The following is a 22933-nucleotide window of genomic DNA, read 5'->3' as shown; positions in this document are numbered from 1 at the left end:
ACCTCCTCAGCCTGCTGTCTCTTGCTGCCTTGAGGCGTCTCTCCAGCACTGTCTCCCTCTCTGTCTCCCATTCACCTCTCTCTCTGTTTTCCCTCCCAATCCTCTGGAACACTTCTTCCCAACATCTTCCCCGACACGCACGCTTTTATTTTTTCATTTGTCAAGAAAGGATTTCTCTGTGTAGCCCTTGCTGTCCTGGAACTTTTTCTGTAGAGCAGGCTGGCCCTGAACTCATAGATATCCACCTGCCTCTGCCTCCCAACTGCTAAGATTTAAGGTGTGCTGCCAGTGTCCAGCTTTTGTTTTTTCGAGACAGGGTTTCTCTGTGTAGCCCTGGCTGTCCTGGAACTCACTCTGTAGACCAGGCTGGCCTCAAACTCAGAAATTCGCCTGCCTCTGCCTGCCAAATGTTAGGATTCTGTCTAAGCGCCACCCACAGCTACCTGGCAACAACCAGGTATGCCCCTCCCCACCGTTACCTGGCAACAGCCCACTATAAAAGGGGCTGCTTCTCCCTCCTCTCTCTCATTCTCCTCTTGGGCTCTTCCCTTTCCCCTCCCTTCCCCCCTGTCTCCACGTGGTCATGCCCAGCCTCTACTTCTCTACTCTCTCCTTCTCTCTGCCTTTCTCTGCCTCTACTATCCTCTTAACTCTCCTCCCCATGCCCTGAATAAACTCTATTCTATACTATGCCGTCGTTATGTCTGGTCCCTCGGGGAAGGGATGCCTCAGCATGGGCCGGCTGGGGCACCCCTCCCCCACACCACCATTGAACATATTCTCTCTCCTCTTTCTCCTTTTATGAGCACAACACCAAGTGATGGGATTAAAGGCGTGTACCACCACTGCCTGCGACCCAGCCTTTTTTTTTTTAACCCACTGAGTTTAATTAGAATTGCTTTTATGAGTATGGGTGTGGTTATTTACAGAGAAACAACTTGCTGATAGCTATACTACTAAAGAAAAATGGCTCCCCTCCCCCAATAGCTACAGGTCAACAACTCCCCAGGGAGGGGAGGAGCCTCCTGAGCTCCCACATTCAACTCTGAGTTTGACTCACCAAACTTCACACCCAGCCTTACCATGCTGTGCAGCCCCGCCCCTTTCTGTGTGTCCTGTCCTTTTCTACCTAACACATCTCTCCTGTATCTCCTCTCTTCTCCTCCCCCTCATCGTCTCTGTTGCTCTGCGTCTCCCTCTGTCCAGCTGCCTTCTCTTCTCCTGCCACCTCTGTCAGGCCGTCAGCAGCCCTTGGCCACGAGCCCGGGACCCACATTCCCGAGTCAGCACTTTCCTCCAGTTCCACGGATGATGTCAGGACTGCAGCAGTGCTGGCTGCTTGCAGCTCTGTTTGGGAGGTTTTCTTTCCTATTTCCCTCTGCACAAACCCTGGCAACTTGGCTGACCTCTCTCTTGGGGTTATCTCTGGCTCTCTGGCTACTGAACACAGAGAGGGAGGGCCTCTATCTCCAGGCAGAGCTGTGTATGCATCTGTATAGCTTCTTTTTAAACCCCAGGACCTAGCCTGGCCCACCCCAATCACAGGTTTCTGGGGGGGGGGTAGGGGGAGAGGGGGGTAGGGTAGGAGGGGGGGGGAGGTGGCACCATGCGGGATTCCCATTAGGCAAGCAGGAATGGGTAGGTGGGGAGAAAACCTCAGTGAGAAGGAAAGCAAAGGGATTTGTCCAAACTGGTTCATTTGTTCACCCACTACACTATCATTTCTTCTTCCAGTATTTATTCATAAACACCATCATTCATCCATCAGCCCCCGCCCCCCTGCTCCCCCCCCCCCGTCCAACCTTTCCCTCATCCGCCAGTCCTCCCCTCTACCATTTATGCTTCTTTAGTCAGTCGTCTGAATACCATCCATCTCCTCATTCCTCCATCCATACTACCTACTTCTCTATTGTTGTGATAAAACACCATGACCAAAAGCAAAATGCAACTTGTAGAAGAATTTATCTGGGCTTTCCATTCTAGAGGGGAAGCGCTGGACAGCTGAGGAAACATGGCAGAAGGCAGGCAGAGGGAGAAGCTCTGAGATGACATCTTCAACCATGAGCAGGAAGCAGAAAGGAAGCTGGAAGTGGGCGAAGACCATGAACACTCAAAGCCCAGCATGGGTAACCCACTCCCTGCAGCGCCGCTCTACCCACTCCCTGCAGCGCCGCTCTACCCACTCCCTGCAGCGCCGCTCTACCCACTCCCTGCAGCGCCGCTCTGCCTTCAGAAGATTCTGTAATCTCCCTGAGCAGTAGTGCCCACCAAGGACCAAGTGTTCAAACACATGACCCTCTAGGGGACAATTCTCATTCAAACTGTCCATCCACCCACCCATTTCTTTTTTTTTTCCATCGCCTTGGCCATTCATTCATTGATTCATTCGTACATTCATTCATTGATTCCTTCATACATTCATTCACTCAATTTGGTGAGTGTCGGACATGGGTCAGGCACTGTCCAAGGAAGAGCAAACATTAGAGAATGAAAGAGAGCAGCCATCCGCACTGATTGAACCCAGTCTCCTTTGACGCGGGCCTCACTCAGACCCTCCCTTTCTCCAAGCATGCCCTCTGTCTTTGTTGTGGACGAGCCTGGTGCAGTTCTTGTGAACCAATTCCCTAATGAATAAAGGAGCCAATCACTGGGCGAGTAGGCGGGACTTCCAGATTGGAAGAGAAAGAGAGGAAGCCGGAGAGAGTTCGCTCTCTTTGGTACCGCGACAGTAAAGGGGTGAGATGGAGCTGCTAGAGTCTCCTAGCATCATGGCGGATCCACAAGGATCCGCCACTGGAGGGATCAGATTTTAATAAGGCTTACAAGATAAGGGTTTTGGTTTGTTTTGGTTTGGTTTTTGGTTTTTCGAGACAGGGTTTCTCTGTATAGCCCTGGCTGTCCTGGAGCTCACTCTGTAGACCAAGCTGACCTTAAACTCAGAAATCCACCTGCCTCTGCCTCCCAAGTGCTGGGATTACAGGCATGAGCCACCACCGCCTGGTCGATTAGGTTTTATTAAGGCTTACAAGATCAGGTTTTAGTTGTTGCGCCCAGAGATTGAGTTACCATTGTTTCTGAACTTGCATTTTCCTTCAGGCAGAGGCGCGTCTGGGTTCAAGAGCAAAAGGTACGGCATCCAAGTGTGGGTTTGCCTGAGGTGCTCCACAAAGGCTGTGGGGGATCTGAAGCACGGGGTTGGCGTGGTAGCAACTCGCCAGTGAGAACCTAGCGAGCTGGGTGGAGAGACAGTGGAGTTCAGAGTCAGAATCTCCACGAGATAAAAACAGGTCCGCCTGGCGCACGTCTGTAATCCCAGCACTTGGGAAGCAGAGGCAGGCGGATTTCTGAGTTCGAGGCCAGCCTGGTCTACACAGTGAGTTCCAGGACAGCCAGGGCTACACAGAGAAACCTTGTCTCGAAAAAAAGAAAAAAAAAAAAAAAAAAAAAAAACAGGTCGGCCATTGCCCACCTGGCCAGTCAGGCTGCCGGGGCAAAGGCTCAAGTGTGGGAACTAGACGGTTCTACTTTAATATTTCCTGCAATGTGTCTTAGTTACTATTCTGTTGCTATGGTGAAACACTACGCCCAAGGCAACTTTTTTGTTTGTTTTTTTGTTTTGTTTTGTTTTTATCAAGACAGGGTTTCTCTGTGTAGCCCTAGCTGTCCTGGAACTCACTCTGTAGACTAGGCTGGCCTCGAACTCAGAAGTCCACCTGCCTCTGCCTCCCAAGTGCTGGGATTACAGGCGTGCGCCACCACCGCCCGCCGGGCTCCAAGGCAACTTCTAAAGGAGCCGTCTAATCCTGGCTTTGCTTATGCTTTCATCACAGTGGGGAGCGTGGCGGCAGTGAAGGACAGGCAGTGCTGGACGAGTGCCTGAGAGTGTGAAGAGGACTTTTGAAAGCTCAGAGCCCACCCTCAGAGACACACCTCCTCCAACAAGGCCACACCCACTCCAGCGAGGCCACCTCCTACTTCTTCTCAAACAATTCCACTACCTGGGGGACCAACCAAATCCAACTTGTGATCCCATGGGAGCCATTCCCCTCCAGACCCACACACCCTCCTCCCTTCACCTCTTTCTACCTTAGAGCCTGCCACGGCCCTGAAATACGCTGGTGGGTTCAGAAGCCTTCTTTGACGCCTTTCCCAGTACTCTCAGCACTGGATGCTCGTCTGCACAGTCCCGGGGATGGTCCTCTGTCTCCTTACCAGAGCTCTCAATGCTAACTTTGTGCTCATATCTTCTGTATGAGTGTACATGCACGCCATGACACACACGGGCAGGTCAGAGGGTAACTTGGGAGTGTCTGTAGGCATCAACTTTGGCAGCCAATTTTAATACATGGTCAGCCTCTTCTGTAGCCCACCAGCCACCAGAGGTAGTGGAAGAGAAAAGTTATTAGAAGACAGGGGATGTGGACCTGTTTAGACATAGTTCTTTCGGAGCGAGGCTAATCTTTGCTGTCAGGATTATCAGCAGTTCAGTTTGTCGCAAGCACCAAACACTAATCAGCAGCTGCGGTCCAGTCTTCTCTGCACAAACCAGGAGCTGAAGTTCAATCCAGAAGAACGTGCAAGCCTCACCAACTGGCCTGAGGCCTCGGAAGCAACAGGAAGCCGCAGGAGCCTCACGAGAAGTTCTTGGGCAAGTTTCTCTCTAAGGCATCAGCACAAGCAGAGCTCAGCAAGGCAATGTAAGGCAAACTTATCCATGCGTGTTGTTAGCGAAGAATAGCGAGGTGGTGTCTGTGGGGTCAGATTTATACTCCTCCATCACGCATTCTTTCATGCGTCTGCTACAGCAAAGCATCCTTTCACCTGTGTTCGCCAGGAAGACATCGCTTGACATAACCAGCTTTCCACACAAAGCAGAGATTTCCACTTCAGGCGTCGGTCTTCTCCTCCCACCATGTGAATCCCAGGGATCAAACTCAGAACCTCAGGCTCCACCCACTCGGCCCTCTTGTCTGCCCAGAAAGAATTGATGAATTGAAGAACTGTGTCACCTACTTTTTTGCTAAATCAAGTAGGGTGGCCAACCCATTTTGTTTCCTGGTTTCCATTTTTCACACCCAATGGCAACAACACACAAGGCCCTCAAACATCCTAGATGCACATACAGTCAAGGCTCCAGATTAAGACCCGAATGCAGGGATTTTGTGGACTTACCTGTACTGTTTAAGTAAGACGCAGACTTCTATACAGTTTAAAGCTGCTGGCCTTTAGCTGGGCCAGTCTCTCAGCTAGCTCATTTAAACTTATCCTAACTTTTCCACCATCCGCCTCGCCCCACAAGACTTCTCACTACCCACTTCCAGCTCCATTCTCCCCTTTCTGTTTCCTTCAGAGTCTTCAACCCCGCCTGCATCTCTCTCTCTCTCTCTCTCTGTGTGTGTGTGTGTGTGTGTGTGTGCCTGGAAGTCCCACTCCCATGCTTCCTGCCCCAGGTCTGGCCATCAGCTCTTTATTATACAAAAACCGTACTTCGGCCTGAGCCAACGGGCAGCAGACACCGCCTGACCGTCCCTTCGGGTCGCCTTTGGGCAGTAAGGACTGCCTGACCCCCTTCTTCTAGGCAGGTGAGGAATAGCAAGCATTTGCACATAGAAAATTGGTGATGGGCATAGAAATGAAATACCCAAATCCTGCCAGCCCTCAGCTCTTTGTACAGAACCAACAACTGAAGATACAGGGGTGTGTGTTCGGACGACAGTTCGGACGACATAAAGGAAGGTCATGCAACAAGGCCTAAAGTGACTTTCCAGTGACCTCAGCCTTTCCTGTCTGTGTGAGGTGGGCAGGGTCCTTGCCTGCTGGGGCCTTCTTCCTTTCACTCACTTGTCGAATGCAGCTAAGGATCAAAGGGATGAGCATGAGCAGCAGTCATGGCAGTGCCAAACACTGACTGACAGGAAGCGGCTCAGCTCCGCCGCTGGCACCTCACCTGGAGTGCCGGACAGGTGCTCTGCTACTGAGCTCATGATTCCAGGCAGGCAGAACTCAGGATAATTTAATTTATTCTTCAAAATAATGGTGCAATGTCTGATTTTTTAAAAAATTATCATTTTCAGACCCAGGAGAAAACTCCATCAGTAAAGTGCTCGTTGAGCAAACAACGTTATGAATTTGATCCTCAGAACATTAAAAAGCCAGGTGTGGTGGTGGGCGCCCACTTTAATCTCTGCTCTGGGAGGGAGAAGCAGATAGATCCATGGGGCTCACAGGGCAGCCAAAAACCAAGACAGATGGCACCCTGACATCTGAACACCACATGTGCATGCATTCACATGCACATACATGGGCATACGTGCACACATGTGTACCAATTATCATCACCTTTGGTGGGGGTGAGGGGATGGGGGGATGGGGGGTAGTGGCACAGGCCAGCAGTACACTCAGAAAGCTGAGGCAGGAGGATTACTAGCTCTCATCTGGTTTGGGCTTCATAGTTAAGCCTAGCTGCTGTCCAAATTTTTTGTTTGTTTGTTAACTTAAAAAAACCTTTCTCATTTTTAAAGAGAGAGACTAAGGCAGTTAGGAATTAACCCAGGGGAAGTCGTACAGTGTGCTGAGGTGGCATTTGAACACACATGCATTTTCCCGAGTCGCACAGATGGCTAGTTCTTGCTGCAGCTGCCTCGCAGTATCCGAGCTGCCTCAGACTCGCAGTGTTTCTTTGAAGATGTGTCATGTGAAGCTGCCAAGCCCATCTGCGTGCACATTTCCGAGTGTGTGTCACTGCCAGGTCAGGCTGAGCTGCATGGCCGGGATGGAGCTGAGGAGCCACTCAGGGCGCTGGCAGCTTTGGTGGGCAGGCACCTGGGCACACTTCCTCCGACTCCTGCGAGAGGGTGCTCCACGCATACGCGTGCGACCCTGGATGGAGCCAGGAATCTTTTTGGAGGCTTCTGACATAATGACTTCAAATTGCATGCATAGGTTACGGGGGGGGGGGGGGGAGGGAGGAGGGCAATTTAGTTAACAGGGTTGCTTCGAACCCAGGGTCTCAGGTGGGCCAAGCCAACACTGGTTCTCCAGGCTAATAGCCCAAGTGTCTTACTGGGGGATTCTGCCAGACGAGGACTCTACCTCAGCAATGCCCCCAGCTGGTCACTGGAGGATTCTAGACGGGCTCTACTGCTGCACTACATCCCCAGCTTTTTTTTGGACAGGGTCTCACTCATCAGCAGAGGCTAGCCTTGAACTCATCTTTAGCCCAGGCTGACCTGGAACTTGCTATCCTTTTCCTTCACCATCCAGAGCAACTGGGATGTGAGACCTCTGCCGTGAGGCCTCGGAAGTTGTGTTTATTTTGTATAACTGGTTGGGGGTGTGTGTGTTTATTTTGTATAACTGGTTGGAGGGTTAGGGAGGGCAATAGCAACTGAGGGAAAGAAGAACTTCCAAGCCACACCTCTGGGCTGCGTTTGTGTAGATCAGGACCGCCTCCGAGGAATTACATCTCCATGGGCCTCAATTGTTCTGTGAAATGGGAATAGCTTGATTGCATTCATCCTTATGCCAAAGTGAAGATTCATGGGAAGATGTCTTCAAAGCTCTTAACTCATCACATTGGTAATGGTGAGTGGTAGTTTTCATTAGCTGCTATTAATATGGTAAAAACCGGATGCCCTGCGCCTGTAAGGAGTCGTTAAGCACCTACTTGGTGCCAGTGCTTGCTGCACATTGACTGGTTTCTCAAACTACATCCCTCAGGAGATAATTTCATTGTATTGTGCTGAACATCAGGATTTTGGATGCTAAGAGTCTCAAGAGGACTAGGGCAGGATTCAAATCCAGTGCCTGTGGCTCTACTTAAAACCTGAGACCTACTGTGACCAGCTTTCATTCCTGCCTGCCCAGCTGTAAACCCTGAGGTCTTGCTTCCTGGAGGAAGGAGGTTTTGTGGCCTGGGACCTCTGAATCCTAACCTTCTAGGTCCCTCAGGTGGCCTCTCACTAGGGTGAAACTGCATCCAGAGTCTAGGGAGGTGCACACTAGGGCCGTACTGTTTTTTGGCTTTTGGGTTGCATGGGCTGGCGGGGGAGGGGGGAAAGGGTTTGGGAGGAGCCGAGGAGCTGCGACAGGGGTGGGGAGGAGCCAAGCGGGCACCGCGGCAGCGGGCGGGCGGGCGCGCGCGCGCGCGCTCCGGGCTGCAGCAACCGGGGCTCCGGTGAGTCCGCCCCTCCCCCTTCCCGCCCCCGCCCCAACCTCATCCCAAGGGGGCGGCCCCAAGTGGGGGCACGGAGGTCGGTGCAAAGAGGGGCGCGTCTGGAGCTGGGAAGCTGAGTCTGCAGTGCCAGCTGGACACCCCAGGGGAGGGGCACGTGGCCCTGGAAAAAGGGGGAATCTTAATTGCAATACACCTGGGTGCACTTCATCCTCACCCACCCATCCCCAGAGTATAGGGATTAGTGACCCATCTCATGACCCCTGAGTGATTAGAGCCACGTGACCTCTGGAGGTCTTGGACTCCGTTCCCTTCTCCTGCAGCATCTTGGGACCCTGACATTTTAACCCTTCCAGCACCCCTCCCAAAAAAATCCCATCTTCTGCAGACCGGAGACGCATTGAGGACTTCAACTCCCAGCAGCCCTTGCAGCTCTGGTGCGATAAAGCTGCAGTAGCACTAGCAGCAAGACCAACTGGGAGTTGTAGTCCCTAAGCTTTTAACTAGCTGCTGGGGGCACGGAGGTGGGAGGGGGCGGCTGGACCTCACCGGGGTCATCTGGGGTCGCGCAGCTACTTCGAGTGGGGCAAGATGCAAAGCTTGGGCTGAATTTTTTCCTCCCGGTTTGGGTCCCTAGATCAGTCAACCAGCCCCCCTTCTTGCCACCTGGCAAGCGTGGGGACCGGTCCGCAGCGACTAGGCTCGTCCACCCTGCAACCCCCATGGGCTACCGCCCCCCGCCGCCTCGGCTGCCACCTAGGACAAGACAGGGGTAAGCACAGGTGAGTCTGACCCTGGCCAAATGGCAGTCTTCCTTAGCAGCCCCCTTTCTCCTGAGTGTCTGGCCCTCGTTCTTTCCCTCCGGCGGGGGGGGGGGGGGCTCTTTCCCACCGATGTCTAATGTCTAGCCCCAAACCTTGTGTCACTACCTCCTCTCCCACCTCCACCGCACTCTCCTGTTCTCCTCTTTTTTTTTCTGACCATGCGTCTGTCTGTCTGTGTTCCCAACTCTCTTCTCTTGCCTTGTATCTGAGGTCTCCAGCCATTGTCTGGCTGTCCAACCTGGAATTCAGCATCCTCTCTCTCTCTCTCTCTCTCTCTCTCTCTCTCTCTCTCTCTCTCTCTCTCTCTCTCTCAGGTATTTCTGCCCACACCCCTGCCTTCCTTGCTTCACTTCTTTCTCTCTGTGCACCATGTCTTGGATATAATGAAGTACACGCTCTTCCCCTGCCTCTCCGTCCTGAACTGCATTCTGTGTCTCTCTTTCCCTAGCTACCCGGATTCATTTGGTCCTCTCTCTTAGCTCCATCTGTCCTCTTAGCTCCCCTTCTCTCAACTTGGGGTTTCTGCCCCACACCTGACCTGCCTTCCCCTGACCCTCCCGCACCTTTCCACCCTAAGCCTTCCACCAATGATGTCCCAGCTGCCCAAACTGCTCTCACCTGCCCCGGCCTGGCTGTCCACCCACTACTGACAGCTGCCTCCAGCCAGAGTACCTGCCCTGACTTTCAATCTGTGCCCCCCCGCCCCGGGCACATTCCTTTAGTCTGAGAGTGCCCTGCCTTTTGGAGTGTCTCTGTTGATGATCTGTTTGCTACCTAACCTCATTGCATGGTGACCCCAAGAAGTAACTATAACATCTGTCGTTTTGATTCTCTCATCCTGGCCCCCGAGCTACCCTGTGACCTTTGCCCCCTTATCAGACCTCCTCCCTCCTCCCTACACCTGCTCCTGTCCCCTTCTTCATATCCGCCCACCCCACTCTTAAGTGTAGGATTACGTGGCCACTATGTCTGGGGACTACGAAGATGACCTCTGTCGGCGGGCCCTCATCCTGGTCTCAGACCTCTGTGCACGGGTCCGGGATGCTGATACCAATGACAGGTGTCAAGAGTTCAACGAACTGCGAATCAGAGGATATCCCCGGGGTCCGGATGCAGGTCAGAACCCCAGCTGTTCCAACTAGCCACTGCCTTCTACCCAACTCCATAATGGCAAAGACTCGGGAAGGTCTGAGCAGAGTCGGTCAGCTTCCTGCCCCCTTTATGGCTAGCCCCAATGAGAGCCTTGCTTCTGATTTTGCTGCTGCTTTGTCTCCAAGCCACTGAAATGGGAGACATAACTGTGTGCTTGATCCGTCTAACCCCTGACCTTGCAGTTTTGTCCCATAGACCTACCTCTTCTTAATATCCCTGTCAGAAATCATGAGGAGAAAATTTGGGGATCAGATAAGGCCTTATGGAGGCCTGGTTGGTCTCAAACTTAAGCCTCCTTCCTCAGTCTCTCAGGTGTTGGGATTACAGGTATGAACCACCATAGCTAGCTCTAGAAAAATTAATTACACCAAAAAGCTACAGACTAAATAAGCCAAAGGCAGGGTGTCGGTTGTGGGGCAGAGTCCAGGAGACAGGAGGTGAGACTGTCCAGTGTTCCCTTGCAATAAGGTCACAGGTCATCTTTAATCCTCCCATTATATTAGTATGTGACTCATTACCCAGCAGAGAAGCTCCCCAAATCTTAGTGCTCAGGATTTTTGTTGGAGTTTGGGCATGTGATCCATTCATTAGCCTTTGTGTCACTGTGGCTAAAGCCATGATGGAAACAAAAGGGGGTTCAGAGGGGTAGCTCTGTCATAGGACGAAGGCAGTCACATTATGGCCGACCAGGAAACAGGATCCTGGGGATGCTGGTCCTACCTGGCTCTCCTGTTTTATTGCATTTGGGCCTCCAGGGCGTAGGGCAGTGCTGGATATATTCAGGGTGGGTCTTGCCCCTTCTACAAGTTCTCTCTGGAAATACCTTTGCATACACAGACACGTGCATGCGTGCATTGGTGTGCATGCATTTGGTAGTCAGAGAACTCTTTAGGAGCCATCTACTTTTTTATTTATTTTTATTCTATGTGTCTACGTATTTCGTCCATGTGTATATCTGTGCACCATGTATCTACTGATGCCCACAGAGGCCAAAAGAGGCTGTCAGATCCCCTGGAACTGGAGTTAGAGATGGATCTGAGCCACCACGTGGGTGCTGGAATTAAACCCAGGTCCTCCAAAAGAGCAGCAAGTGCTCTTGACTGCCGGCACACAGCTTTCTATTTTTTGAGACACGGTCTCTCGTTGGCCCGAAACCTATCAAGTGGGGTTGGCTGCGTGGCCAGTGAGTCCAGAGACCTGTTTGTCTCTGTGTCTGTGGGTGCTGGGATTACACGTGTGCACACGCATGCCTGGTTATTTTTATGTGAGTTCTGGAAATCAAATTCAGGTCCTTTTGCTTGCAGGACAAATACTTTACTGACTGAGCCATCCCCCTAGCCCCTTGTATTATATTTCAATTTAGGGTCTTACTCTGTAACCCAGCCTGGCCTGGATCCCATTATGTAGCCCAGATTGGCCTTAAACTCACAGCAATCCTCCTATCTTAGCCCCTAGGTACTAAAATGACAGGCATGAGCCACCCACACCTAGCTCCTAGGTGGTTCTAAATCTAGCCGACCTGACAATGAAGAGCAAGCACCACAGGCGGATGGGGTGGTGGACTGTCTGTGTGGCAGCCCTGCACCTTTAGCTCTTACAGCTATAGACTCTGGGCCCGATGTCATTTAGCATTGTCCTTGACTGCCCAGCATGGCCCAAGACAACAGGGAGGACATCTTAAGAGCTTGGAGCTCTCAGAGGTGTGCCTGTTCTGACAGGTTCCCACCTAGGGGCTGGTCAGGCTTGGAGAGAGGGTCGCACAGCTGCTCTGCCCTTGCACTCCCTGAGCAGTGCATGGGGAGCAGGAGAGGCTTGAAGGATCGAGAGGTCTCGGGTGTGGATCTTGTACTGGCAAGGTTAGAAGCATCTGGCCAGTGTGCTGCATGACTCCCATGCCCCGGTCCCTCCCATGTACAAAAGGCTGCTAAAATCCTGGACTCTGGTTTGAGTAGCATCTAGGGCTCTCAGTAGGAAGGGTGGCTATGTAGGCAGGAGCACCCTAAGGGAGGTGGGGAGATGAAGCTCAGAGTCCTTGCAGGGATACCTGGCACACCTTTCCGAGACTTCCCTTTTCCCACAGCCTCAGGCTTTGCAGCTGGGACACGAGATCTATCATTTAGGTCACACGGTAGCATGAAGATTAATGTCACACCCTGCTTTTGTTTCACCAGGTGATCTAGCACTAAGGGGTGTTTCCTCCTTTCTGACTGTTCCCTGAATGCAGCAATTATGATTGGATGTCTCAGCAGGCAATGACTGAGTTACTTGCCCCGCCCAACACAGTTCTCCATATACAAAGAGCAAGGACTCATCCTTGTTCTAATTCCAATCCCAGGACTCACCTCCAAAATAAACTCTCACAGCCTAGAGAGTTACATCCATGAAACCCTTCTCCTGGTATCATTAGGAAGGGAGCCATCAGCCATAAAACCCCACTCCCAGTACTAATTACTAAAAAAAGAGCCGTAAAACATTGGTTGTAAGAAATGGGCTGGGCTGGGCTTTCATAGCAAAACAGGGTGGAGTGTGACTGACATTCAGAAGGCACCAGTTAGCGTGTTATATCACGTGACCACAGTCATGAGACTGACTATCTGAATGAGGGGCCACTAGTCACCAAAAAGTAATAATGTGTGAAAATAAGAACGTAGGTCTTGAAAGTGTGGTGCCCGTGGTGTATGGGGGGGCGGGGTTAAGGGGAGGTATGTGCACGTGTGTGCTGCACACAAGGGAGGACAGAAGTCAACCACAGATGCTATTTCTCAAGCACCATCCACTTTATTTTTTCAAACAGACTCACTGTTCACTAAGCTAGGCTGACTGAACAGCAAACACCTAAGGATCCAGTTGACTCTACCTCCCCAGTGTTGGGATTACAAATACACACTGCCCTGCCCAGCCTTTCTGTGTAGGTGCTGGGAATCCAAACCCGGACCTCACACTTGAGCAGCAAGCACTTTACTGACTGAGATCTCGCCCCTGTCCCCACTCATCTCATGTCTCTGGACCTCCACTTCCTGTTGTCAGAAGGGGACTGATATGTTGTCAGTCTCCCAGGGTACCCTGAGGTACGAGTTATATTGTCACATCTCCGCGAATGTTTGCTATTGTACTCTTCTACCTGTCACTTGCCATCAACTACAACAAAGAACAGAGTAGATTCACCTGCCTGACGAACACAGACTGTAAGCATCGTAGAACTTAAGGCGGATTCCCAACGACAGATAGCAATTTTTTTTCCTGGATTGTCTGAGCTTTTGAGGGTCTTGTCCTTCAGAAATGCGCTACGATGGGGAAGCAACATGAGCTAGAGAGAACAAAACCTGGAGACAGCCTCCAGGACCTGCTACCTACAGAATGTGACTCCCAACCCCACCACGGACTCTGTAAAGCAACCATTATAAACCAATGAGACCACAGCAGAAGCACAGAGTTCAAACTCAGTCATCCTAAGAAAGTAGTCAGGGCAGTGCTGACCTGACCCCTTGTGACCCATGACCTCTCTCTTCACTCTTTTCCAGACATTTCCGTGAGTCTGCTGTCAGTCATCGTGACGTTCTGTGGCATTGTCCTCTTGGGGGTCTCTCTCTTCGTGTCCTGGAAGTTGTGCTGGGTGCCCTGGAGGGACAAAGGAGGCTCGGCAGTGGGTGGTGGCCCCCTGCGCAAAGACTTAGCCCCTGGGGTTGGGCTGGCAGGCCTGGTAGGAGGTGGCGGGCACCATCTGGGAGCCAGCCTAGGTGGCCATCCCCTGCTGGGCGGCCCACACCACCATGCACACACAGCCCACCATCCACCATTTGCGGAGCTGCTGGAACCAGGTGGCCTTGGGGGCTCTGAGCCTCCAGAACCTTCCTACCTGGACATGGACTCATACCCAGAGGCTGCTGTGGCCTCTGTGGTAGCTGCTGGGGTCAAACCAAGCCAGACATCCCCTGAACTGCCTTCAGAGGGTGGAACAGGCTCTGGGCTGCTCCTGCTGCCCCCCAGCGGTGGGGGCTTGACCAGTGCTCAGTCTCATCAGCAGGTCACGAGTCTGGCACCCGGCACCAGGTGAGAAAGGGTATTGGGCTTGGGGCTTCACTGTGGAAGCTGTTCTTCTGTCTCATTCTTATCCGTGCCTCTTCGGATACCAGGGTCAGGACAGGTAATGGTATACTGACTCCTGGGTCCCAGGGAGGATGAGACAGAGGCCTAGACTTAAGGGGCAGGAAGCAGGGCCTTAGATAGTCAAGACACAGCAGAGTAGCTTGGAGACAAAGATTCAGCGCTAGAAGCTAGTGTAATAGTGTAGATGCTGTCCCAGTCATTTCACAGGCTAAGTCAGGAAGGTCTGATGTCTGAGGCTAACCTGGGCAACTTAGCGAAGCCCTGTCTCGGGAAAAATAAAAATAAAAATAAGGCTGGGGGTGTGGCTCAGTGGGAGAGCACCTGCCTAGAATCCCCCAGGGAGGGAGTGGAAGGATGTGGCTGATTGGTAGAACCAATCCCTCAGTGAGGTGCTGGGGCGTGGTTCTGTAGAACTCTGGCCTGGCTTCCAGTACTGGAGTAGGGGGGCGGGGTTCTGAGGTGTAGGCGATTATTGGTCCTATTAGGTGTAAGCTATGATTAGTAATCGGAACCTCATCCTTCCTCATCCTGTGGGTGTAAGCTTAGGGTCTGGTAGGAGTTGGGCCTCAGATACATGCTGTGTCCAGGCCGCCACCCTCAGAGCTCTGACAGTCCGAGGGGTACCACGCTAGGGAGACAGGAAAGCAGCTCTGAAGACTGCCAAGGCTTGGAGGAAGCTGAGAACTTCCTGGAGTCGGAGCTACCTTGGTAGACGCTGGTGTGCCGGGGAAGCTAAGCTGGCAAGCCGGCAGGCGTCTGCACGCAGCACCTCAGGCAGCAGAAAGCAAGAGCAGAGGAGACCGAGGTCATGGAGGGGAAGCCAGGAGGCAGGACAGGAAAGCTGCACACAGGCCAGGCCAGGGCGTGAAGCTGCGGACACCAGGCCATTCAAGGCTAGAAGTGGACAGGCTGCGTCCTGAGCGCACTGTGGAGCCACAGTGGGGCTGTGAGCCAAGGGGGAGAGGTGCCAACTCTGGAGCCATCTAGAGAAACAGAAAGGCAGCCAGTACCCCAGCAGGCAGAGGACAGGCCGAGGCCGGAACCAGCCATTAGTGATGGGCTAGGGAGATGGGGGGTCAGGCCCAAGGTGACTTTGGGGTATTGGGATGAAAAGGACAACCTGATGACCTTGAGATCTGGCTGGGACTTCCCCTGCTGCAAGGGGTGCAGTTGAGGCTCAGGAGGCGCAGGTGTCTTATTCAAGGTCAAGTAACTAGTCAAGGGCAGGGGTGTGGGCACAAGGCTCAGAAGCAGATGGGATCAGATGCCACTCAGATCCAAACCTCGCCTGGGTCTTCTCTGACACACAGGTACCCAGCCCTGCCTCGGCCCCTCACCCAGCAGACCCTCACCACCCAAGCAGACCCGAGCAGTGAGGAGCGACCGCCTGCTCTGCCCTTACCCCTGCCGGGAGGAGAGGAAAAAGCCAAGCTCATTGGTCAGATCAAGCCAGAGCTCTACCAGGGCACTGGACCTGGTGGCCGGCGAGGCGGGGGCTCTGGGGAGGCAGGGACACCCTGTGGCCGCATCAGTTTTGCTCTCCGGTACCTCTATGGTTCTGACCAGCTCGTGGTGCGGATCCTGCAGGCCCTGGACCTCCCAGCAAAGGACTCCAATGGGTTCTCAGACCCCTACGTCAAGATCTACCTGTTGCCTGATCGCAAAAAGAAGTTCCAGACCAAGGTCAGGGCAAGGGAGCAGATTTCTCTCTCTCTCTCTCTCTCTCTCTCTCTCTCTCTCTCTCTCTCTCTCTCTGTGTGTGTGTGTGTGTGTGTGTGTTGCACCAGGTTTGAGAGAGGGGCCTAGGGAGGAGGACTCCTGCATCTGAGGGAAGAGGTCTGTATCCTGAGTCTGAGGGAGGAGTCTGGGGAAAAACCCTGAGTCTGAGGGAGGAGTCTGGGGAAAAACCCTGGGTCTGAGGGAGGAGGCTGGATCTGGACTCCATGGGTTTAGAAGATGAATTCTGGAGTTTGCACCCCTGGGCTTGAAGGAGGAAGGCAGGAGCCTGAAATTGGGTGTGAGCCAAAAGGATTTGGAAGAGGTTGGTTTTAGGGAGGAGGGCTGGGGTATGAATCCCTGGGCCTGAAAGAAAAGAGCTAGGGAGGACCTCCATGTCTTCAGGAGGAGGAGGGCAGAGTATAGATCTGTGGCTGTGAGGGAAGAGGGCTGAACTCTGTATCCTGAGTCTAAAAGAGGAGGCTTGGGAAGCCCCCCTGGGTCTGAGGGAGGAGGCTGGATCTGGACACTCGGGGCAGATATGAGGCACATGGTCTACTGATTCTGGGAACATGGCTGGTGGACATCATGCCTGTCTCTGTCCCCATCCCCCAGGTGCACAGGAAAACACTGAACCCCATCTTCAACGAGACGTTTCAGTTCTCGGTCCCCCTGGCCGAGCTGGCCCAGCGCAAGCTGCACTTCAGTGTCTATGACTTCGACCGCTTCTCGCGACATGATCTCATTGGCCAGGTGGTTTTGGACAACCTGCTGGAGCTGGCTGAACAGCCCCCTGACCGCCCGCTCTGGAGGGATATCCTGGAGGGTGGCTCGGTCAGTGGCTCCATCCACAGCAGGCCCATCTCTCCCTCGGGATCCTTGGGTCCCCGTGCCACTCACTCCCCCTCCTCACCCTCCCATCCCAGAGCATTACTCTGAGGGAATAGCGCAGCCACGGAAGCTAGGATGGTAGAGGGACTAGGAGGGGGGCTCTCTGCCATTTCTACCTTTATGGGACCCTAGCCTTGGTTCCCCAGATTGTCCCCCACCCAATACCTCAGGACTTGACACGGCATCACTGTGACTTTCGTTCTCTGGCCCAGGCGTCACTAGCCAACTCCTTCTCCCCTCCCCCTGCTATGACTTTCCCTCCCATCAGCCCTTTGTTCATTCATTTCCAGCCTTCCAGGTACTCAGGCCCTCTCTGAAGGTCTTAATTCTTCAAATCCCTTCCTTCAAACCCTTTTGCATCCTTTCCTCCTGTCTTTTTGGGGTTCCTGGGGAATCCTACGCCCTGGATCTTCAGACATCTGATATACTGGGTTCCCCCACTTCTCACAGCATCAAAGAGCCCACACCCCAAATTCTCTGATTTCATGGCTCCTCGCACGGGGCTCTCATTCCCCTGTGGTCCCAGTGCCATTCTCAGGCTTGGCTGAGTGTTCCTTCGGTCCTCAGGCCCCGTACCCAGCCCAGTTCCTATCTGTGATTCCTACCGGTCTCAGGGAGCCAGGAGAGGGCAGTTCTGAACTTCCGTCTTCTCGTGTGTCAAGGATACAGATGTAGCTCTTCCATAAGGAGCCCTTCTTCGTGGTCAGCTTGCTTGTCCCTCAGACTCCAGGACCGAGGAACTCACATTCGCCCCGCTGCCACTTGAGGTGCCCGTGCAAGGGCCTCGCTCTGCCTCTGCCCCCTCTTCTTCCGCCCAACCCTATTTCTTACCTGAGACTTTCGCTCACCCTCTCATCCATTCGTTCCCCCACCAGAGTGAAGAAGCAGAGACCCTGAGGGAAGGGGAGAGGAGACAGAGGCCTAGAGAACCCAGTGCCAAGGTGGGCACAGAGGGGACAGGGTTGGTGCTGGAGGCCATGGAGAAGAGACAGACTGAGCCACACACCGAGCCCCCGGCCCACATGACTCAAGGCCAGGAAGGCAGCTGGATAGCACAGGAGACACAGGAAGAGCAGGACTTCCAGGGGTCCAGTTGCTTCTTCCTGGACACCGGCATGAAGTGTCCCCATGCCCATGCCCCAGGGCCTCCTCCAGCCTCTGACACACACTAATCCAGGCCCTGTTCCCAGTTCACTGCTGTCAAGGCCTTTGCCCAGGCTGTTCTCTCTGCTCCTGAAATCTTTCCCCCTCAGCCTGATGTAGGGTCATCCTTGACCCTTCAAAGGATCAGCCCCAACATCGTTGTCTTACCTCACAAGCTCCTGTGTGCCCTCAAGCCCCTTGTGTTCCCCTAACCCTGGGCCCCTGCACTCTGATGGCATACACCCGGCAGCATGATTCCTCTATCCTCGCTAGGTCTCTACCTCCGTCTCTGACTACTTCTCTATTTTGGTCTTTGTCTCTCCTGCCCACCAGGTCAGCACCCAACTCTACCTGTCTATCCCCCCCACCCCACCCCAACCCCACCCCCACCCCTGTCTCTGCCTATTCCTCTGGGTTTCTCTCTCTCTCTGCCTCTGTCCACCCTCTCAGTTTCCGTCTCTCTTGCCAATTCTTTCACTCCCTTCCCCTGGTCTCTGGGCCCCTCCATCTTCTCTACAGAACAAAACAGGCTTTGATGGCGAACATCTGTGGCAGGGAAGCTATGGGGCCTTGGCCAAGAGTCAGACTGTTCGGTACATGGGAACTTAGCAGTGGTGTGAAGAGAAGGCGGACTGGAGAGGGGCCGCGGGGAACGATGGTCAGGCTGCCCTGTGTTCCCCCTGCAGGAAAAGGCAGATCTCGGGGAGCTCAACTTCTCGCTTTGCTACCTCCCCACGGCTGGCCGCCTCACCGTGACCATCATCAAAGCCTCTAACCTCAAAGCAATGGACCTCACTGGTTTCTCAGGTGTGTCTGGGTTGAGGAAGATTAGGGTCTGAGAGAGGAGGGCTGAGGCCCGGAGCCCTGGGCCTGAGGGAGACGGCCTCTGCTCAGTCCCCCGGCTTCTCTGTACAGACCCCTATGTGAAGGCCTCTCTGATCAGTGAGGGGCGGCGTCTGAAGAAACGGAAGACCTCCATTAAGAAGAACACGCTGAACCCCACGTACAACGAGGCCCTGGTGTTCGACGTGGCTCCGGAGAGCGTGGAGAACGTGGGCCTAAGCATCGCCGTGGTAGACTATGACTGGTGAGAGGCACCCATGAGGCGGGACAAGCCGCGGTTGGAGGTGGCTGACTGCCTCCCCTGACCTTCCCAGTAATCGCTCTCCCAATCCCCAGCATCGGCCACAATGAAGTGATCGGGGTGTGCCGCGTGGGTCCAGAGGCTGCCGACCCACACGGCAGAGAACACTGGGCAGAGATGCTGGCGAACCCTCGCAAGCCTGTGGAACACTGGCACCAGTTAGTGGAGGTGAGTGGACCACCTCTGCGGTGCGTGGGCTCCGGGAGTCCAGTGAGGGCCGGGCCGCCCGTGTCTGACTGCTGTGTGAGCTGGGATCCAGTCGCTCCACCTGTGTTCCGTTTCCCTTTCCCGGTCCCCCAGCCTGTGACTAGCAGCGGTGGCGAGGGCCACTATGTGGCGAGGATTCGGTTTGTTGAGCATTCACAAGTGGCCAGCTGCTACTCTTTCCCCCACAGATGCTAAACACAAAATACAGGGAGAAACTGGGTGATAAACCGTTTCTCCCCTCTCCCTCAGAGCAAGGTGTGAACGTTAGGAGATGGTGGTGTAAAGTTGAGAACAGTTTTTTTTTTTTTTTTTTTTTTGAATGAGTAAGAAAATATCAGGCAGGAGGGCTTAGCTCAGCAACGGAGCGCTGGCTTGTCGTGTGCACCGCAACAACACAACACTCACAACAGCAACACATTCGAAAGATAACGGAACAAAAAGGTCACGGGGCGGTGTCCACTGCGAAGGCCACTGTGTGTTGGATTCTTGCCTAGGGGCTGTGGTCTGAGTCTTTTGAGGTCGAAGGCCTTCCGTACAGATCCTGGGAGAGCATTCTGGGAGAGAGGGCATCGGGGAGAGGCTTAGAGGGAGGTTCAGGTGGGCCAGGTGAGGAGAGGGCATGGGTCAGGGAGGGTGGGCAGCTGTGGCCACTTTTAGAAAGAATGTGATTTCTGTGTATGGGTGCTTTGCCTGTTTGTGTGGCTGCACCGTCTGCATGCAGTGCCTGCCGAAGCCAGAAGACCAGGGTGTCAGATCCCCTGGAGTCAGACTTGCAGGTGGATGGGAACTGGGCCATGTGGGGGCTGGGGACAGAACCCAGGTGGTTGCTGGGATTTGAACTCAGGACCTCTGAAGACCAGTCAGTGCTCTTAACCACTGAGCCATCTCTCCAGTCCCTCTTGGTGGTTTTCTATTACATTGATGTTCTAAGGAAAATTCACCCTGGAACAGTGCATAAACCTGGTGAATGTCTCACACCTCTAAGACCTCTCGGGAGGTTGAGACAGGGAGTCTGCCTTGAGTTCTAAGCCAGCCTGGACTACAGAGTGAGTTCCAAGTCAGACTGGGCTATGGAATGAGTGAGTCTGAGTCTGAGGCTAACCCTTCATCCAAGTCTGAGTCTGACTCTGAGGCTAAACCTAAATCTTCGTTTGAGTTTGAGGCTAACCCTAACCCTGAGTTTGAGACTAACCCCAAGTCAATTCTTCTCTCTGTTGAGACTTGTATCTCCCCCACCACCACACACACATACACACACACATCCCCCCAACCCCCACGTTCACAAGCCTCTTTCCCATCAGGTTGAACAGCCAGGCCCAGAGCTCAGGGTTGAGGTCCTGAGAGATGAGACCTTCTGTGAGGCAGAAGCTGTGTCTTCCTGGGCATTCATGTTGTACTGACCTCACACACTCTACTTCTCTGTGGTGAGCCACACTGCCACCACTAGGTGACACTGCAGGATGGAGACCTTCGCTGGAGGGCGGGGTTTCAGCCCCACGTGCTGAGTGTGGCCACAGACTGACAACCTCTTCCTAGACAGCCCAGCCCTCTGTGGCTCCCCAGCACCTCCTGAGCCCCGGACCTGCTTTACAGCCCCTCTCCATGACTCTTATCTTCCTTGAGTTTTTAGATAGTTATCTTTTGTGCCTCAGTTTCCCCACTGGTAGAATGAATGGTGATACCATTTCCCACCCCACCCCCTGGGAACTAAGACAGAATGCAGAGGAGTGGACAGAAGGGTCCTTCCTGGTAAGGAGGCTGTTCTCTTTCACCCCCAACTCCAGGAGAAAACGCTGAGCAGCTTCACAAAGGGCGGCAAAGGATTGTCAGAGAAAGAGAATTCAGAGTGAGGGTAAGACCGGGAGGAGGCAGGTGTACCTCTGAGCTCTGACTGAGGGAGGACCTCTGAGACTGAAGGAGGACCACAGGGCCTGGACTCCTGGGTCTGAGGTGGGGGGAGGTTGGTTTTGGATCCCTGGGTCTAAGGGAGTGGTACAGGGCCTAAGGGTAGGGGGAAGGGGGGCTGGGCCTGAGGGAGGGGGCTGGGCCTGAGGAGGAGGGCTGGGCCTGAGGGAGGGGGCTGGGCCTGAGGGAGGGGGCTGGGCCTGAGGGAGGGGGCTGGGCCTGAGGAGGGGGGCTGGGCCTGAGGGAGGGGTCTAGGCTTTCTTCATGGTGCTGATACAGTGCATGGTTACATCCCTCTCAGGTCTCTCCTCTTCAATTTTTAGGTCTGGTCAAAGCCTGGGGTTGGACCAGGCGCCCTCAGGACCCATCCCTTCCTGCCCGGACTGTGAACTCATCTCCTCGAAGCCATAATGTCCGAGCTGCTGGTGCGGGGCTGCCTGGCCCGGGCCCTCCTTATCCTGGAGGTGTGAGGCCAGGAGGCAGCTTCCTGTTTCAGGGTGGGAGGTCCTCGGCCTCCATTGTCTGTCTTCTTATCCCCAGAGTTCCCCCTAGAGGCAAGGGGCCATGCATGTCTGGGGACCCCTGCCCCCACCCCTCTGTCTGTCTGTCTGTCTGTGTGTCTGTCCCTTTGCTGTTGTCTAAGTCTTGCTGTTCTGGCCTGTGTCCTCACTGTGAATGTCGACAGACCAATCCTTGATGTCCCCTGAAGAGACACCCCCTCCAGCGTCCACCCCTTCTGTCCCTCCATCTGCGTCTGGCCGATCCCCCCTCTGCTGCTGCTATCATCACCAGAAATAAACACACTCTGTGAGTCTCATTCCACCTGGGGCTCCTGTGTCCCTGGGGCCAGGAGGTGTGCTGGATCATAAGAAGGTGTCACTAGGGCCACTAAGTGATTTCTCTAAGCCTTAACCTCTAAGTGACGTTCACAGATGGAAATCACAACAGAATTTCCAACTGTTCATCTCTTAGATGAAGTGACAGAAATTTCTTGTGTGCTTCTAAAAACTCTTCCAAAGACAGCCGACCCTAGACCATGGGCAGCTTGGAGGCTGGCTTGGCCTTCCTCTCCTGAGAACAGGCGGTACAGTACAGTACCACAGGGCCAGGTGGCCTGTTCTTACGCAATGACATCCAAGCAGGCACCTCAGACAGAGGCTTCCCTTAAGCAACCATCTTGTCCTTCTTAAGAATTCTACAACTTCTGCAACTGCCCAGACCTAGCTGTGACTAACTTCAGGTTGCAAAGCATTCTGGGAAAGTGACCTCTTGTAAGTTGGATTCTCCTCCCTGAGGGGTTTTTCAGCAGCAAGGAAGCATGAGTAGGAGGGAGAATGAGGAGAAGGAACGTGGGAGGGGACATTAATGGGATTCACCCAGAACCTGCCAAAACTGGCCTGAGACAAGACAATTTCTGAGAGGATGAAGTGAGCCCATGCCTCCTCGGGCTCCCTCATACTTGGGCAAAGGCTGTGATTGATCCTGCGTAGGCTTTGGATGGCCACCTTAAGTCCATCACTGGACAAGTCTGATGAGCCTGCTGTAGGACTCTCTCCATCTCCTCCTCCCCTCACCATTGGTCCAGGCACTCTGAGGACCGCATCCCCCCTTTGTCCCCATGACAAGTGTGCACCACCATCCCTGGTTTTTGAGAAGCTGGACTGGGGCCCA

The 22933-nt window shown here is 53.7% G+C and overlaps 1 protein-coding gene across 1 annotated transcript; it reads left to right on the top strand.

Annotated features, from left to right (window-relative positions):
• The first annotated feature begins 8116 nt into the window (after window positions 1-8116).
• On the top strand, window positions 8117-22068 carry Syt3 (synaptotagmin 3). The gene is made up of 11 exons (XM_052178825.1): window positions 8117-8176; window positions 8811-8955; window positions 9948-10113; window positions 13671-14199; window positions 15567-15939; window positions 16588-16806; window positions 18693-18813; window positions 18922-19093; window positions 19186-19318; window positions 21142-21209; window positions 21586-22068. The coding sequence occupies exons 3-10, from the start codon at window positions 9963-9965 to the stop codon at window positions 21205-21207; spliced, it is 1764 nt and encodes a 587-aa protein (XP_052034785.1). The 5' UTR covers window positions 8117-8176; window positions 8811-8955; window positions 9948-9962; the 3' UTR covers window positions 21208-21209; window positions 21586-22068.
• The last annotated feature ends 865 nt before the right edge of the window (window positions 22069-22933 follow it).

This window comes from Apodemus sylvaticus, chromosome 1 (genome assembly GCF_947179515.1).
Source record: "Apodemus sylvaticus chromosome 1, mApoSyl1.1, whole genome shotgun sequence".
Lineage (NCBI taxonomy): Eukaryota > Metazoa > Chordata > Mammalia > Rodentia > Muridae > Apodemus > Apodemus sylvaticus.
This window is presented reverse-complemented; position numbering and strand designations above follow the sequence as displayed.

Coding starts and splice junctions, on each gene's coding strand:
- Syt3 (XM_052178825.1), top strand. CDS start 9,963: ATGTCTGGGGACTACGAAGATGACCTCTGTCGGCGGGCCCTCATCCTG. Junction 10,114..13,670: donor TCCCCGGGGTCCGGATGCAG/GTCAGAACCCCA, acceptor ACTCTTTTCCAG/ACATTTCCGTGAGTCTGCTG. Junction 14,200..15,566: donor AGTCTGGCACCCGGCACCAG/GTGAGAAAGGGT, acceptor TCTGACACACAG/GTACCCAGCCCTGCCTCGGC.